Raw genomic sequence first — 15,000 nt, 5'->3', positions numbered from 1 at the left:
GACCGCTCCTCTTTTTGTTTGGCTGCAGGAGGAAAGCGTAACAAGGTGTGGACATGCAAAGCCAAGGCAGCAGCAGCAGCTACGGGGCCTCTGCTGGAGATGGAGGCCTGCTAACAATCCACTTATTATTAATATTATTATTACTGGACACCTCCCCCGCCCCGCCCTAACCAACACTCGCTGAAAGGTCATCCCTTGCACTCCCCCTGCTGGAGAGACACGGAAACTGAACACGACAATCACCATCAGAGCACGCTCTCACTCACACTCCATTTAAGTTATTGTAAGTTATTTGTCCACCTTTTGTGGACTTTGTAAGACCCCCAACAACCCCTGCTTTCCTCCCACTGGATTCTTGAGGACCATTTTTGGGGTTGAGAGCGACCAAACACCTCTTGTAGATTGCACTAAGGAGCATGGAGGGATCTCATCCACCTTTTTAAGTTGGACCAGTCAAAAGGATCAATGTTATCATTTTTTGGAATTTTTATTTCAGCCCTTTCTTTTAATGTCTTGCCGGTGTTTTATTTTTTTAAATAAACAACGCAAAAAATGATAAGCTTTGGACACAGGAAAGCTATTTTTTTTCTCGTCGTTTTTGTTTTTTTATAACTCTTTGTAAGAAAAAGGTCAAATGTAAAATAATTGTGTGTTTTTCAGGATATTGTCCATTTTCTTGGTATTTTTGCAGGCAGCATTATGACTACATGCAGGTGATGAGTGAGGCCTATATTTTATTGTTGGACAAAACAGACAAATGAAGCAGATATATATATTTACCCCAGCACTTGGCAGTCTGTCTTTTATTGCAATGGACCTTTTTGTCTTGATTTCTTCTTCTGGTAGCAATAGTGTGTTCTTTATTTTGTTTTGTTTCAAACTCCTTTCTCCCCATGCAAGCATCTCTGTAATAATTTGATTCTTTATTTTACTATCCCTCCATGATGATGATGAATTTCTCTTGTGTTGATATCATTTCAGGTCACTGTTGTCTTGGGAGTAGCATTTTGCTTCCCAAGTAGTCATATATTTAAACTGTTTTCACATGTTTTTTGTAAGAAAATAATAAAAAGGCACCATTTGCTCATTTGACAACTTGTTTTGTGTGTAAAACAGAAGTGTCTGCTCTAAAGTTGCATGAATAGAATAAGACTCATGCTTTGTTAGAATATACATTCAAACAATTACCAGCACTATTTTGTGTTCACTTTTGGAACAGCAGGTTGTCAAGCAAAATAACATAATGCACTGCGATTGTTTTTTTATTCTAACTTAAGCGCAGTAATGACCCAATAAAAAATGTGTTGATTTTAAATTGTTTAGGTCCATTTTAAATATTGAAAATATTTAATATATATGTGCGTAAAAATACTCAAATATTACTTATTTTTCCCACAAATAAATATAAACAGGTTTTTTGTTGACATCCATTTATAGGGATGTTTGAACATTTTACTCTATAAAAAAATTAAGGGCTATATAAATATTTTTGACTTAAATCCATTTTATATTTTCCCCCTCCACAATGCAGAATTTTAAATGTTTAAATATGTATGTATATTTTTTAAATCTTTTTCCCACCAAAACATGTACCGTATTTTTCGGACTATAAGTGGCAGTTTTTTTCATAGTTTGGCCGGGGGTGCGACTTATACTCAGGAGCGACTTATGTGTGAAATTAACACATTAGCGTAAAATATGAAATAATATTATTGATGTCATTGACGTAAGAGACTAGACGTATAAGATTTCATGGGATTTAGCGATTAGGAGTGACAGATTGTTTGGTAAACGTATAGCATGTTCTATATGTTATAGTTATTTGAATGACTCTTACCATAATATGTTACGTTAACATACCAGTTGGTTATTTATGCCTCATATAACGTACACTTATTCAGCCTGTTGTTCACTATTCTTTAGACATTTTAAATTGCCTTTCAAATGTCTATTCTTGCTGTTGGGTTTCATCAAATACATTTCCCCCAAAAATGTGACTTATATATGTTTTTTTTACTTCTTTATTATACATTTTTTATACTCCGGAGCGACTTATACTCCGAAAAACACGATATATATATATATATATTTGTTGTTCAAATCCCATACTCTCATATTTAAATATTAATCTGCAAATTTAAAAAAAAAAAAACAGCTTAGTTCTTTAGATTTTTTTTTTAATTTTTTTTTTAGAGCGATTCACATTTATTGACAAGTTGAGATTGTTTCAACACGTTTTTCTGCCATCAGTCATGTCAAGGTGTGGCGTTTGAGGTGCAAAGGCACATAATATTAGAGGAGTCTTTTCATTGATCCGTGTGTTGTGTAAAAATAAAGTTATTTGTACTTATAGAATCCTTCTCCGGTCTTTTTCCCAAATTTTCCCTCGGCGACCAACTTGTTGAGCAACTGGCTTTTGGCAAAAAGCGGGTTGTCGGGGTCCATCTGGCTCCAACCTGACCACATGACATTAAGGTGGGATTTGAACACCTGATCCTAATAAATGTGGTGTTTCTATTTGAAACAGCGCTCACCGTCCATGATGAACTTGCATGTGTCCAGTCCCACGTAGTCCAGCAGCTCAAAGGGTCCCATGGGATACCCGGCCCCGAGCTTCATGGCGATGTCGATGTCTTCTTTGGAGCCGTGACCTGCAACATCAGTCTTTTTAGCTTAGTGCCGTCTTTAGGAAGGAGACGAGTGCCACACCTCTCTCGTGCAGACGGATGGCCTCCAGCATGTAGGGGACCAGGAGGCGGTTGACGATGAATCCCGGCGTGTCCTGAATGCAGCCATGTTGGATCACTTAGCGTTCGCGTCTCCTCACCTTCCGTTCAGGACGTCTTACCTTGCAGGACACGGTGGTCTTGCCCAGCGCTTTGCCAAAGTTCAGGAGGGAATCGAACGTCTCCTGGCTTGTGGCCGAGGTTCCGATGACCTACAGACACCAAAGACATATTTACACTCACACATTTATTTACTCAACTGTACTTTTCCCTCCAGTAATCTAAATAATACCGTATTAACCGGACTACAGAATATAGAGTATATAAGTCGCACCCACTAAATTTCAGAATAAAAAAATATTTTCCATATATTTGCTGCACATAAGACGCATATATGCATGTTGTGACATGAGTTATTTCCACAGAAATATTTGAAAAATGGTTATTTACCGGTAGGACGAATAGAATAGAATAGAAAGTACTTTATTGATCCCTGGGGGAAATTTAGCACCACAGTTCACTCACAATAAACACTTAGGTATTTTTTACATGTGAATAATATAAATACAGTGTATTATACAGCATTATTCAAATGTGAATAATATAAATACAGTCTATTATACAGCATTATTCACATGTGAATAATATAAATACAGTCTATTATATAGCATTATTCACATGTGAATAATACAGTCTATTATACAGCATTATTCACATGTGAATAATATAAATACAGTCTATTATACAGCATTATTCACATGTGAATAATATAAATACAGTCTATTATACAGCATTATTCACATGTGAATAATATAAATACAGTCTATTATACAGCATTATTCACATGTGAATAATATAAATACAGTCTATTATATAGCATTATTCACATGTGAATAATATAAATAGTATTTATATTATTCACATGTGAATAATGCTGTATAATAGACTGTATTTATTAAATACAGTCTATTATACAGCATTAGTCACATATGAATAATACAAATAGTCTATTATACAGCATTATTCACATGTGAATAATACAAATAGTCTATTATACAGCACTATTCACATGTGTATAATGTAAATACAGTCTATTATACAGCATTATTCACATGTGAATAATATAAATACAGACTATTATACAACATTATTCACATGTGAATAACATACAGTCTATTATACAGCATTATTCACATGTGAATAATATAAATACAGTCTATTATACAGCATTATTCACATGTTAATAATATAAATACAGTCTATTATACAGCATTATTCACATGTGAATAATATAAATACAGTCTATTATACAGCATTATTCACATGTGAATAATATAAATACAGTCTATTATATAGCATTATTCACATGTGAATAATATAAATACAGTCTATTATATAGCATTATTCACATGTGAATAATAAATACAGTCCATTATACAGAATTATTCACATGTGAATAATATAAATACAGTCTATTATATAGCATTATTCACATGTGAATAATATAAATAAAGTCTATTATATAGCATTATTCACATGTGAATAATATAAATAGTATTTATATTATTCACATGTAAATAATGCTGTATAATAGACTGTATTTATTAAATACAGTCTATTATACAGCATTAGTCATATATGAATAATACAAATAGTCTATTATACAGCATTATTCACATGTGAATAATACAAATAGTCTATTATACAGCACTATTCACATGTGTATAATATAAATAAAGTCTATTATACAGCATTATTCACATGTGAATAATATAAATACAGTCTATTATACAGCATTATTTACATGTGAATATTATAAATACAGTCTATTATACAGCATTATTCACATGTGAATAATATAAATACAGTCTATTATACAGCATTATTCACATGTGAATAATATAAATACAGTCTATTATACAGCATTATTCACATGTGAATAATATAAATACAGTCTATTATACAGTATTATTCACATGTGAATAATATAAATACAGTCTATTATACAGCATTATTCACATGTGAATATTATAAATACAGTCTATTATACAACATTATTCACATGTGAATAATATAAATACAGTCTATTATACAGCATTATTCACATGTGAATATTATAAATACAGTCTATTATACAGCATTATTCACATGTGAATAATATAAATAGTCTATTATACAGCATTATTCACATGTGAATAATATAAATACAGTCTATTATACAGCACTATTCACATGTGAATAATATAAATACAGTCTATTATATAGCATTATTCACATGTGAATAATATAAATAGTCTATTATACAGCATTATTCACATGTGAATAATATAAATACAGTCTATTATACAGCATTATTCACATGTGAATAATACAAATAGTCTATTATACAGCATTATTCACATGTGAATAATGCTGTATAATAGACTGTATTTATTAAATACAGTCTATTATACAGCATTATCCACATGTGAATAATATAAATACAGTCTATTATACAGCATTATTCACATGTGTATAATATAAATAAAGTCTATTATACAGCATTATTCACATGTGAATAATATAAATACAGTCTATTATACAGCATTATTCACATGTGAATATTATAAATACAGTCTATTATACAGCATTATTCACATGTGAATAATATAAATACAGTCTATTATACAGCATTATTCACATGTGAATAATATAAATACAGTCTATTATACAGCATTATTCACATGTGAATAATATAAATACAGTCTATTATACAGCACTATTCACATGTGAATAATATAAATACAGTCTATTATATAGCATTATTCACATGTGAATAATATAAATAGTCTATTATACAGCATTATTCACATGTGAATAATATAAATAGTATTTATATTATTCACATGTGAATAATGCTGTATAATAGACTGTATTTATTAAATACAGTCTATTATACAGCATTAGTCACATATGAATAATACAAATAGTCTATTATACAGCATTATCCACATGTGAATAATATAAATACAGTCTATTATACAGCATTATTCACATGTGTATAATATAAATAAAGTCTATTATACAGCATTATTCACATGTGAATAATATAAATACAGTCTATTATACAGCATTATTCACATGTGAATAATATAAATACAGTCTATTATACAGCATTATTCACATGTGAATAATATAAATACAGTCTATTATACAGCACTATTCACATGTGAATAATATAAATACAGTCTATTATATAGCATTATTCACATGTGAATAATATAAATAGTCTATTATACAGCATTATTCACATGTGAATAATATAAATACAGTCTATTATACAGCATTATTCACATGTGAATAATATAAATAGTATTTATATTATTCACATGTGAATAATGCTGTATAATAGACTGTATTTATTAAATACAGTCTATTTTACAGCATTAGTCACATATGAATAATACAAATAGTCTATTATACAGCATTATTCACATGTGAATAATGCTGTATAATAGACTGTATTTATTAAATACAGTCTATTATACAGCATTAGTCACATGTGAATAATACAAATAGTCTATTATACAGCATTATTCACTTGTGTATAATATAAATAAAGTCTATTATACAGCATTATTCACATGTGAATAATATAAATACAGTCTATTATACAGCATTATTCACATGTGAATATTATAAATACAGTCTATTATACAGCATTATTCACATGTGAATAATATAAATACAGTCTATTATACAGCATTATTCACATGTGAATATTATAAATACAGTCTATTATACAGCATTATTCACATGTGAATAATATAAATACAGTCTATTATACAGCATTATACACATGTGAATAATATAAATACAGTCTATTATACATCATTATTCACATGTGAATATTATAAATACAGTCTATTATACAGCATTATTCACATGTGAATAATATAAATACAGTCTATTATACAGCACTATTCACATGTGAATAATATAAATAAAGTCTATTATACAGCATTATTCACATGTGAATAATATAAATAAAGTCTATTATACAGCATTATCAACATGTGAATAATATAAATGTAGTGGCTTATAGTCCGAAATTGAGGGTAAAATTAATTTCAAATAATGTTTTTACAGAAACAATTAGGTGTGTAAAGATTTATTTTAAAAACGATTTGATTTGGTTCATAATTTGAGGTTGCCGATACAATTCAGGGACGATATGAGTTTTTTTTAAACACATATGATTTAGTGAGTTACCCTCTGGGGAGCGCCAGCTTGGATCTTTTCACGTGAGGTTTATTAACGTGTTTATTTATTTATAAGTGCAAAAAAAACTTGATATGAAGTCTGCCTTTCTTAAAGCCAATGTTTTGTTTTCAAGTATGAATCAAATTGATAAATGACTGTTTAAAACGATGTTAACTCCAAATATTCTTGAAGCTTAGGTCTACAAATGGATATTGCTCAAAAGGTGCCAGCTCTACAAACAAACAACAAGAGGTGAGTGAGTACCTCAACAAGCTTCATCATGGGGACGGGGTTGAAGAAGTGCAGGCCGCCAAAGCGGTCCAGCCTGGTGGTGGTGCTGGCGATGTCAGTGATGGGCAGCGAGGACGTGTTGCTGGCAAAGATGGTGTGTCTGAAAAAATAAAGGACGAGTTAGGGAAAAAAGGGCACATGTTATGAAAATGTTAGAGTTGCTTACTCTGGCGCCGCTTTGTCGAGCGTGCCGAAAAGATCCTGCTTGATCTGAAGGTTTTCCACAATGGCCTCCAACACCAGGTCTGTGTGCTGGGCTGCGGCGGCTGCGTCTGTGGAGGTGGACACGTTCTTCAGGACCTTCTGGATGAACTCCTCCCCGGCCTGAAACACACAAACAATCTCACTCAAACCTGCCTCTTAATGGCCGCCGTTAAACACCAAGCCTGACTCACCTCTGGCTTGTCAGCAAACTTCTTCTTCACCACTCTCTTCAGGCTGGACTCCATGCCCTTGACCGCCTTCTGCAAGATGCTGTCAGACGTGTCCACCAGCGTCACCTGGTGGCCTGTAGCTGCAGCAACCTGTGGGGAACATTGATATACAACTTTTTTTTTACACTTGCAAATGTTACAATGACGCCTAAATCTCTGCCAGCTTAACACGCGAAGTCCCAGAGAAGGGTCAATTGACACTTTTACCTAGAAAACACACAAGAGGGTCATTTGACCCCTAGTCCCCCCTGTGGACACTCCTTTTGTTATGAAAATGTGGCTGTTAGTGGCACACGGCAGGGGGCCACTTGAGCCTGTGTGGGGGAGGGGACCTTACAGCTCAAGCTTTAGTTCTGAGGTAGGTTGTGTGTGTTTTTGCAAGGATCAACAGAATGAAGGGATCAACACTCTGACATTTATTGTTAAAAAAAATACAAAACAAAACATATTTACAAAGAATGAAAAAGCAACTGTTTTCCCAGTTTTGGTGTGGAGGGTTGTTGCAGAAGCAATTGTTATTTTTGTGTGCCAAAAATAGTTTAAAAAAAAAAATTTACAAAGAAAAAAGCATATTTACAAAGAATGAAAAACCATGTCCATGTAAACGTGACTGACATACATTTGAGCAGTCACTCACAATCCTGGCACTGCCATTGCTCCTTTCGGCATTTCCCACATGTATAATTTTTCTGTCTACCTAGACAAACTGCCCCTAACAGCCTCATTACCATAACAAAATGAGTGATTAGTGTATTCGGGAAAAGCGTCGGGCCAAATGACCCCTCTCTGGGTCTTCTAGGTAGACAGAAAAATGCTGGGACTTCTAGTGCTAATGGTGGCCATAGTTTGACACTGTAACAGATCATTTCTGTTTCCATCACCTAATATGACATTTATCCGTTACAAAAAGGCATCATCTTTGACTTGAAAAACAACAAACAATTCAGGATTGATACCCCAAAAATAGAAGATTTGTGCTTGGTTAGAACATAGTAGTACATGAATACTACCATCTTGTGTTCGCTTTTGGAATAGCAGGTTGTCAAGCAACTTCCTATTGGGTTCAATTTCTTTGTTCAAAATCAGTTTCACTTACTTAAAAAAAATGTCATCAGGAAAACAAAATAATATTTACAGATAAATCAAGAAAAAATAATAAATTATTAATAATAATCAGAAATAAAAGAATATGAACAGATAATAAATAATTTAAAAAAGTGTGTATATATATATATATTTATATATTAGGGGTGTAACGGTACGTGTATTTGTATTGAACCGTTTCGGTACGGGGGTTACGGTTCGGTTCGGAGGTGTAGCGAACGAGTTTCCACACGGACATATTAAGTAGCGTAACGCACGTTGTGTAAACAATGCACACCGAGGCACAACACACGGCATGCTAGCAGCTAACGGGCTAGGATAGACTGACCATACGTCCTCTTTTCACCGGACATGTCCTCTTTTGCGGAGCTGTCAGGGCGGAGTTTCTTAAATGCCTCAAATGTCCGGCATTTGGAGTTAGGGTTGCGTGTATTTTCAATGTACGTTCAGGGTTAAGAAGGGGTTAAAAACAAAACAAACAGCAGCATTGGTGAGGGAGGGGCAGAGACAGAGAGAGAGAGAGAGAGTTATGATAAACGCGCATGCGTCGCCAGGCTCTGCTTTTTATCCATAGATTTATCACATTTAGTTTTTTATTATCTATAGCAGGGGTGTCAAAAGTGTGCCCCGGAGGCCATTTGCGGCCCACAGCTAATGTTTTAAAGGCTCATTCTTAAAATACTATTCAAATAAACAAAAACATAACAAAAGTGTAATAAAAAAGCTTAAAGGTTAAATGTAATTTAGAAAAAGTTGCAATGTTGACTAATAAAACAAAGCTGTTTTTTTTTCTTTCAAACTGTCATTGCTCAAAACATAATATTGAATCAAAATCAATGTTATTATGAATTATTGACCTATCCAAGGTTCCCATTACTTCACATCAAATATTACACTAAGAAAAATATTTTTGTGGAAGATTTTGCAAATTTGGTAAATAAATATCCCAAAAATGTATATTTTGTTGTTTTCTTACTGTACCGAAAATGAACCGAACCGTGACCTCTAAACTGAGGTACGTACCGAACCGAAATTGTTGTGTACCGTTACACCCCTAATATATATATATATATATATATATATATATATATATATATATATATATATATATATATATATATATATATATATATATATATATATATATATAGACGTAGGGAGTAAATCTTTTTTTTTCTTTTCCTGCTGTTTCTTTCTATTGGGGGTGGCATAAACAAAAAAATATTTTGACATTTAGGGCAGACAACAGATATATGATGTATGTAAATATGATGTAATGCATAGGAATGTCTGATGTTGGATGTCAATAAAAATGTAATGAAAAAAAAATTTATGTATAAAAAAATACTAGAAATACTACGCTTAAGAAGTTTACTGTTCATATTAATATGTAGTCATAATTTACAATATTTGTGTATTATTTTACCATTGAAAACATATTAAAACTATTGTAAGTATTGCATTTTCTTTGAATCCATTTTTAATCAAATTTAAAAAATGTTCTACCCCAACAACATTTTTTTTTTTTTTTTACAGTTTTACTCCAACTTGTAATGCATTGGGTGACATTAGGCAACACCTTGGACTCGAATATAGACAACAAAAAGTGCGTATGGACTGAAACAAAACAACAAAGTCGTGGGCAAACATCACATAATGCAATGCGGAACACTGAAAAACACATTGGTGGTCAAGTTGGGGAACAAAACATGTCTATGCAAGCACACAAAAAACAAAAATGGTTAAATCTCAAAAATATTAAAGGGGAAGTCGTCTTCTGTGATTAGCGCAGTGGTTCTTAACCTGGGTTCGATCGAACCCTCGGGGTTCGGTGAGTCGGCCTCAGGGGTTCGGCGGAGGTCAAAACACACCCGACTCATCGTGTAAATATAAACTTCTCCCTATCGGCGTATTACGGATACAACAACAGCAGAAGTCAGACTGATTTGCAGGTGTGTCATTTGTTTGTGTAATTGTTGAGTTTATGCACTGTGTTGGTTTTGTTGTTTGAACAAGGTGATGTTCATGCACGCTTCATTTTGTTCACCAGTAAAAAAAACAAGGTAACACTTTAGTATGGGAAACATATTCACCATTAATTAGTTGTTTGTTAACATGCAAATTAGTAACATATTGGCTCTTAAAGGCCTACTGAAAGCCACTACTAGCGACCACGCAGTCTGATAGTTTATATATCAATGATGAAATCTTAACATTGCAACACATGCCAATATGGCCGGGTTAACTTTTAAAGTGCAATTTTAAATTTCCCGCTAAACTTCCGGTTGAAAACGTCTATGTATGATGACGTATGCGCGTGACGTTAATCGTTGAAGCGGAAGTATTGGTACCCCATTGAATACAATACAAAAAAGCTCTGTTTTCATCTCAAAATTCCACAGTATTCTGGACATCTGTGTTGGTGAATCTTTTGCTATTTGTTTAATGAACAATGAAGACTGCAAAGAAGAAAGTTGTAGGTGGGATCGGTGTATTAGCGGCTGGCTGTAGCAACACAACCAGGAGGACTTTGAGATGGATAGCAGACGCGCTAGCCGCCAACCTCACCTTGACTTCCTCCGTCTCCGGGCCGCCGACCGCATTTATGATCGTCACTCCGTCGATCGCTGGAACGCAGGTGAGCACGGGTGTTGATTAGCAGATGAGGGCTGGCGTAGGTGGATAGCTAATGTTTTTAGCATAGCTCTATGAGGTCCCGTTGCTAAGTTAGCTTCAATGGCGTCGCTAGCAACAGCATTGTTAAGCTTCGCCAGGCTGGAAAGCATTAACCGTGTATTTACATGTCCATGGTTTAATAGTATTGTTGATTTTCTGTCTATCCTTCCAGTCAGGGGTTTATTTCTTTTGTTTCTATCTGCATTTAAGCACGATGCTATCACGTTAGCTCCGTACCTAAAGTTGTATTGTCGTGGAGATAAAAGTCACTGTGAATGTCCATTTCGCGTTCTCGACTCTCATTTTCAAGAGGATATAGTATCCCAGGTGGTTTAAAATACAAATGCCTGATCCACAATAGAAAAAGGAGAGAGTGTGGAATCCAATGAGCCAGCTTGTACCTAAGTTACGGTCAGAGCGAAAAAAGATACGTCCTGCACTACACTCTAGTCCTTCACTCTCACGTTCCTCATCCACGAATCTTTCATCCTTGCTCAAATTAATGGGGTAATCGTCGCTTTCTCGGTCCGAATCGCTCTCGCTGCTGGTGTAAACAATGGGGAAATGTGAGGAGCCTTTCAACCTGTGACGTCACGCTACTTCCGGTACAGGCAAGGCTTTTTTTATCAGCGACCAAAAGTTGCGAACTTTATCGTCGATGTTCTCTACTAAATCCTTTCAGCAAAAATATGGCAATATCGCGAATTGATCAAGTATGACATATAGAATGGATCTGCTATCCCCGTTTAAATTTAAAAAAATCATTTCAGTAGGCCTTTAACTAGTCATTATTAAGTTCTTATTAATGCCTTATTCGGCATGGCCTTATTATAACCCTAACCCTCTAACCCTGACCCTAACCAAATAACTCTAAATTAAGTATTTGTTACTTAGAATATGTTCCCCTAGTGTCCAAATAACTCTAAATTAAGTCTTTCTTACTTAGAATATGTTCCCTTAGTGTCCAAATAACTCTAAATTAAGTCTTTGTTACTTAGAATATGTTCCCCTAGTGTCCAAATAACTCTAAATTAAGTCTTTGTTACTTAGAATATGTTCCCCTAGTGTCCAAATAACTCTAAATTAAGTCTTTGTTACTTAGAATATGTTCCCCTAGTGTCTAAATAACTCTAAATTAAGTCTTTGTTACTTAGAATATGTTCCCCTAGTGTCCAAATAACTCTAAATTAAGCCTTTGTTACTTAGAATATGTTTCCCATACTAAAGGGTTACCAATAACACATACTTTGTTTTGAATTTGAAAAAAACATAACATTTTATTTTTCACTATAGAAGGGTTGGGTGAATGCGCATATGAAACTGGTGGGGTTCGGTACCTCCAACAAGGTTAAGAACCAGTGGATTAGCGTTTCTGATTCAAGGTAAAGGGCGGCATCTCGTGGCCGAAATGTGTAACTGCAGAGTTTGGACTTTAAAGTTTATTAACTTATTAAATCGATACAATAACACAAAAAACACAGTCACTCAGAGGCATTCATACAATTTTAAAAATGGACATTAAATTGTGCTTTTTTGATATATTTCGTGAGGATACCCATTTTTATCGTGACCTTACACTTGCATCAAGTTGTCAGGTAATACCGTAACTCTTTCAAACTACTACTAAAATCATCCCATTTTCAAAACAATACCACTAGTAATAATAATGGTAATGATGATGATACATTTGTTTTACTCCAACTTGTAATGCATTGGGTGACATTAGGCAACACCTTGAACTCGAATATAGACAACAAAACGTGCGTATGGACTGAAACAAAACAAAGTCGCGGGCAAACATCACATAATGCAATGCGGAACACTGAAAAATACCTTGGTGGTCTATTTGGGGAACACAAAATGTATATGCAAGCACACAAAAACAAAATTGTTAACGTTTATGGTTAAATCGCAAAAATATTAATGGGGAAGTCGTCTTCTGTGATTAGCGTTTCTGATACAGGATAAAGGGCGGCATCTCGTGGCCGAATTGTGTAACTGCAGAGTTTGGACTTTAAAGTTTATTAACTTATTAAATCGATACAACAACACAAAAATCACAGTCACCCAGAGGAATTCATACAATTAAGAAAAAGGACATTCAATTGTGCTTTTGTGATATATTTCGTGAGGATACCAGTTTTTATCATGACGTCACACTTGCATCAAGTTGTCAGGTAACACCGTAATTCTTTCAAACTACAACTAAAATCATCCCATTTTCAAAACTAGTAATCATAATAATAATAATGACGATGATACATTTGTGTTAATTGACTTTGCAGACACATGTGAGCCCGGGACTCAACATTGTAGTCCCACGTTGGCTCGCCGCTAGCTTCTCCATTAAAAAATGGGAAAATATATTTCCAGACAAACCTGCGCGATTCCAGCACCCATTTGTCCTCCTCCGATGATGACAACATGTTTTATGGCGACGCTCCTGAGAGCCGTGGAAGAGAAACTTCTGCACAGTTGGTGAGTAAAGAAAGAAGCCATGGTGACAACAAGCTAGCAAGTTAGCCCGGAAGTGGTCCGCTACTAGAGGACGGTCGACGGTCACGTGATCATGACTTTTCACCCACATTTTTTTTTTTTACGTAATAAGTCAAAGTTGAGCTCACATTAAAAAGTTAAAACGGTGACATCTTTCACCTGTTTACTATCTTTCTATTTATTTCCCAACCACAAAACGTTTCACAATGATGACTTAATAAAATATAATAATTTCACTGAAATGTCAACTCTGCAGCTTTAAACATTATATTTTCATCTCTTGCAACTAAACTACACGAAGATATTTTAAAGTACAGCATTCAACCAAATTACTTTAAATAAAATATCAATAATTCAGGAGATGTTGTTTAATTTTTTGTGTGTTTGTTTTTCGATTATAAAAATGCAAAAATGTACCAAAATATATAACAAATTCTTATTGTAAGAATCATTTCTCAAATTAGACAAGGCCAAAGAAACATCGATAAATTAACTAATAATGACATACAAACAATAAACAGTTGATATAGACTGAATAGGAATACCAATCTTTGTAGACGTTATCTTGTTTTATATTTTGTCCATTATTTTATTATTACAAAATAATAAAAATAAATAATATTTATTTTAACACAAATTTAAACTTTTTAAATTTATACATACTGTATATCACATATAGATTTTTATTTCATAAGTGAAAAACCAAAGTAAAACATGTACTAAAATATTGTTTCTTGTAAGAACTTAATTGGACCAATTAATTACTGAATAAATAACTACTATTATATGTATTTAGACACACACACATTATATATATATATATATATATATATATATATATATATATATATATATATATATATATATATATATATATATATATATATAAATATATATATATATATACATATATGTACATACATATATATATATATAAATATATATATAAATATATACATATACATACATATATATATATATACATACATATATGTACATACATATATATATATATATATATATATATATAT

General features: G+C 33.2%; 2 protein-coding genes across 4 annotated transcripts in view; one reads left to right on the top strand and one right to left on the bottom strand.

Moving 5' to 3' along the window:
• LOC133639505 (lymphoid enhancer-binding factor 1-like) overlaps window positions 1–514 on the top strand; it is a 238,867-nt gene extending 238,353 nt beyond the window's left edge. For all 3 annotated transcript variants that reach the window (XM_062032856.1, XM_062032855.1, XM_062032854.1), the window contains one exon: window positions 29–514. The gene's annotated coding sequence lies outside the window, so the exon portion shown is untranslated. The remainder of the gene's footprint in view (window positions 1–28) is intronic.
• Window positions 515–2,167: 1,653 nt separating this feature from the next.
• Window positions 2,168–14,035, bottom strand: hadh (hydroxyacyl-CoA dehydrogenase). Its single transcript, XM_062032858.1, has 8 exons — window positions 13,853–14,035; window positions 7,655–7,783; window positions 7,426–7,583; window positions 7,233–7,359; window positions 2,849–2,938; window positions 2,710–2,782; window positions 2,535–2,651; window positions 2,168–2,456 (listed from the first exon to the last, which is right to left on the bottom strand). The coding sequence occupies exons 1-8, from the start codon at window positions 13,970–13,972 to the stop codon at window positions 2,338–2,340; spliced, it is 933 nt and encodes a 310-aa protein (XP_061888842.1). The 5' UTR covers window positions 13,973–14,035; the 3' UTR covers window positions 2,168–2,337.
• Window positions 14,036–15,000: the final 965 nt, after the last annotated feature.

This window comes from Entelurus aequoreus, linkage group LG22, assembly GCF_033978785.1.
Source record: "Entelurus aequoreus isolate RoL-2023_Sb linkage group LG22, RoL_Eaeq_v1.1, whole genome shotgun sequence".
Lineage (NCBI taxonomy): Eukaryota > Metazoa > Chordata > Actinopteri > Syngnathiformes > Syngnathidae > Entelurus > Entelurus aequoreus.
The sequence above is the reverse complement of the archived record's forward strand: the minus strand, read 5'-3'. Positions and strand labels throughout refer to the sequence as shown.